Here is a 2,465-nt window from a genome sequence, read left to right as displayed (position 1 = left end):
CGCTACGAGCGGTGCAAGACGCTCCCCGGGAACACCCCGATTACGAGGTGAGGGACGGGAAACTGTACCGGCACCTATTGCACAACCTCGACTTTAACGAAACCCCGCCCGAAACCCAATGGAAGGAATGCGTAGCTAAGGAACTGCGCCCCGAGATCCTCCGCCGAAATCACGACGCTCCCACCGCCGGACATCTCGGCATCGCGAAAACGATCGCTCGCGTCGCCCAGTTATATTACTGGCCCGGTATGTTCCGGGAAATCGCACAATACGTGCGAAACTGCCCTCGGTGCCTAAGGCACAAAGTAGCGCAAACCCGACCGGCGGGGACACTACACGCCACGTCCGTCACCCGCCCGTGGCAACAGGTCACCCTCGACCTAATCGGACCGCTGCCGCGATCGAAGCAAGGCCACACATGGCTCCTAACGATGCAGGACCGCTTCTCCAAGTGGTTGGAGATGCGCCCCCCGCGCCACGCCACCGCCCCCCCCCAGTAACCACGCACATCGCCGAAGCGATTATATTCCGCCATGGCTGCCCCGACACTATATTGTCGGACAACGGCACGCAACTCCGTTCTAGTAAACTCGCAAAAATGCTCGCCGCCCATAACGTCCGACATGTATACGCACCGGTCCACGCGCCGCATTGCAACCCGGTCGAGCGAACAAACCGGGTTGTAAAAACGATTATTTCGCAATACGTCGACCGAAACCACCGTAATTGGGATGAGCGCATCCCCGAACTCCAGTTCGCGTATAATACGGCCCGCCACGAAGCTACCGGCTACACCCCCGCGTATCTCATATTCGGCCGAGAACCAATCTCGCCTCTCAACCGGAAGACCGCCCCAAGCGCCGCGGCCGCTCCGCCGGACGAAACGCACCGACACCTCGAGGAGGCCTACGAACTCGTGAGAGTACACCTGGCGCGCGCTTTTCAGAGACAGGAAAAATATTATAATTTACGACGCCGCCAGTGGGTACCGAAGGTCGGAGAGTGGGTATGGAAACGCGAATACCCACTCTCCAACAAAGCCGCCGCGTTTAACGCCAAGCTGGCACCGAAGTTCCGCGGGCCCCTCGAGGTGCGCCGAATTGTATCACCGGTAATCGTCGATCTCCGCGACAAAAGCGGCAAGTGGAGCCGCCATATCCACATACAAGATTTGAAACCCGCGTCCGCCGCCCCCGCGCCTGACGTCAACGAAGAGGACAATGACACCGAGACCGACACCGGCGAAAACGACATCGAAAACGACGACAGTACCGAAACCGAAACCGACAACGATGAAAACACGGAACCGGGAGATAACGACAACAACAACAACGAAACAAATTCAGAGGACGACGACAGAGCCGAAGATTAGGCGAAAAGCAAACCGCCCCACTCCCAAAAAGGAAAATAAATACCGACGCCGAAAACGAAAAGCTCACAGACGAGCCATGGCATCCGTCACGAGCGAAACGTCGATCGAGAAGGATATCCTCGAGGAAATTAATAAGATCCTCGCCGAGCCAGAGGAATACGACCCGGCCCACCCAGACATCGGGCATACCTGGTCGAGGCTCTTCAACAGAGGGTCCGCCGCCGCCGCCGCCTTCGCCAGGAGTACCGAACCTGCAGGCGCACCGCCGACACGCAAGGTCGGCTGCACGATCCAACGGTCCGACGAGCAGCAACGGCGAAAATTAGAATGGCTCACCACCCCGCCGCAGCCACGATGCCGAAGTCGATAACAACAATGGACGCGGAGCTGGAGTTTGCGATCCAAACGACCACGAGAAAGCAGCTGTTCAACCAGGCTGCTCGACGACCAGTCGTGTTCTTCGGTCTCATAAAGTACCCCCACAACCAGATCTTTCTCAAGGTAACAGCCGATGTCTTAAACAAATTATATATCCTCTTTCTTATATAATTATATATCGTCTTTCTTTTATGAGAAAATAGACATCCATATTCACTCGACATGATCGAACGTCGTCCACTGAGCTATTCATGGACGACGTTCGACTATGTCGAGTGAACTTTGAGGTCAATTATCTCAAAAAGGGGGACGAAGGGGGATAAATGATCATATATGGCCAAAAACTAGACACTTTGCCCTATCAAATGGCGCAGAGTAAACCTTAATCCATTCTAATCCACAAACTTTCTTCCTGTTTGAATATTGAAGTAAGAAATTTTTAATAGTCGAATATGTCGTGTATATTTATTAATATATAATAGTACTCAAATGACATAAAACTAAAATAAATATGTTTTTTGAACTCTAATAAATAAGTTCTGATAGGCATTTAACTCATATTCGCAGTTATACTTTCGACGGAGACTTTAGAAAGTAACCTATCGAATTATTAGAATTTCAGTATTCACGAAAATGTCATACTTTATCAGATCATTTTGAAAATTTCGAGGAAGCTGCTTGAAAATTTCGAGGAAGCGGCGAACGATCTGAGACT

The 2,465-nt window shown here is 52.1% G+C and overlaps 1 protein-coding gene across 1 annotated transcript; it reads left to right on the top strand.

The window, feature by feature from the left end:
* Positions 1 to 598: 598 nt before the first annotated feature.
* LOC112460687 lies at positions 599 to 1,372 on the top strand. Its single transcript, XM_025025482.1, has one exon. It carries the CDS (start codon positions 599 to 601, stop codon positions 1,370 to 1,372), a length of 774 nt encoding a protein of 257 aa, XP_024881250.1.
* The last annotated feature ends 1,093 nt before the right edge of the window (positions 1,373 to 2,465 follow it).

Source organism: Temnothorax curvispinosus, unplaced genomic scaffold (genome assembly GCF_003070985.1).
Source record: "Temnothorax curvispinosus isolate PA1 unplaced genomic scaffold, ASM307098v1 QBEX01010725.1, whole genome shotgun sequence".
Classification (NCBI taxonomy): Eukaryota; Metazoa; Arthropoda; class Insecta; order Hymenoptera; family Formicidae; genus Temnothorax; species Temnothorax curvispinosus.
Note: the sequence above shows the minus strand (reverse complement) of the source record. Positions and strands in the feature narration are given on the sequence as shown.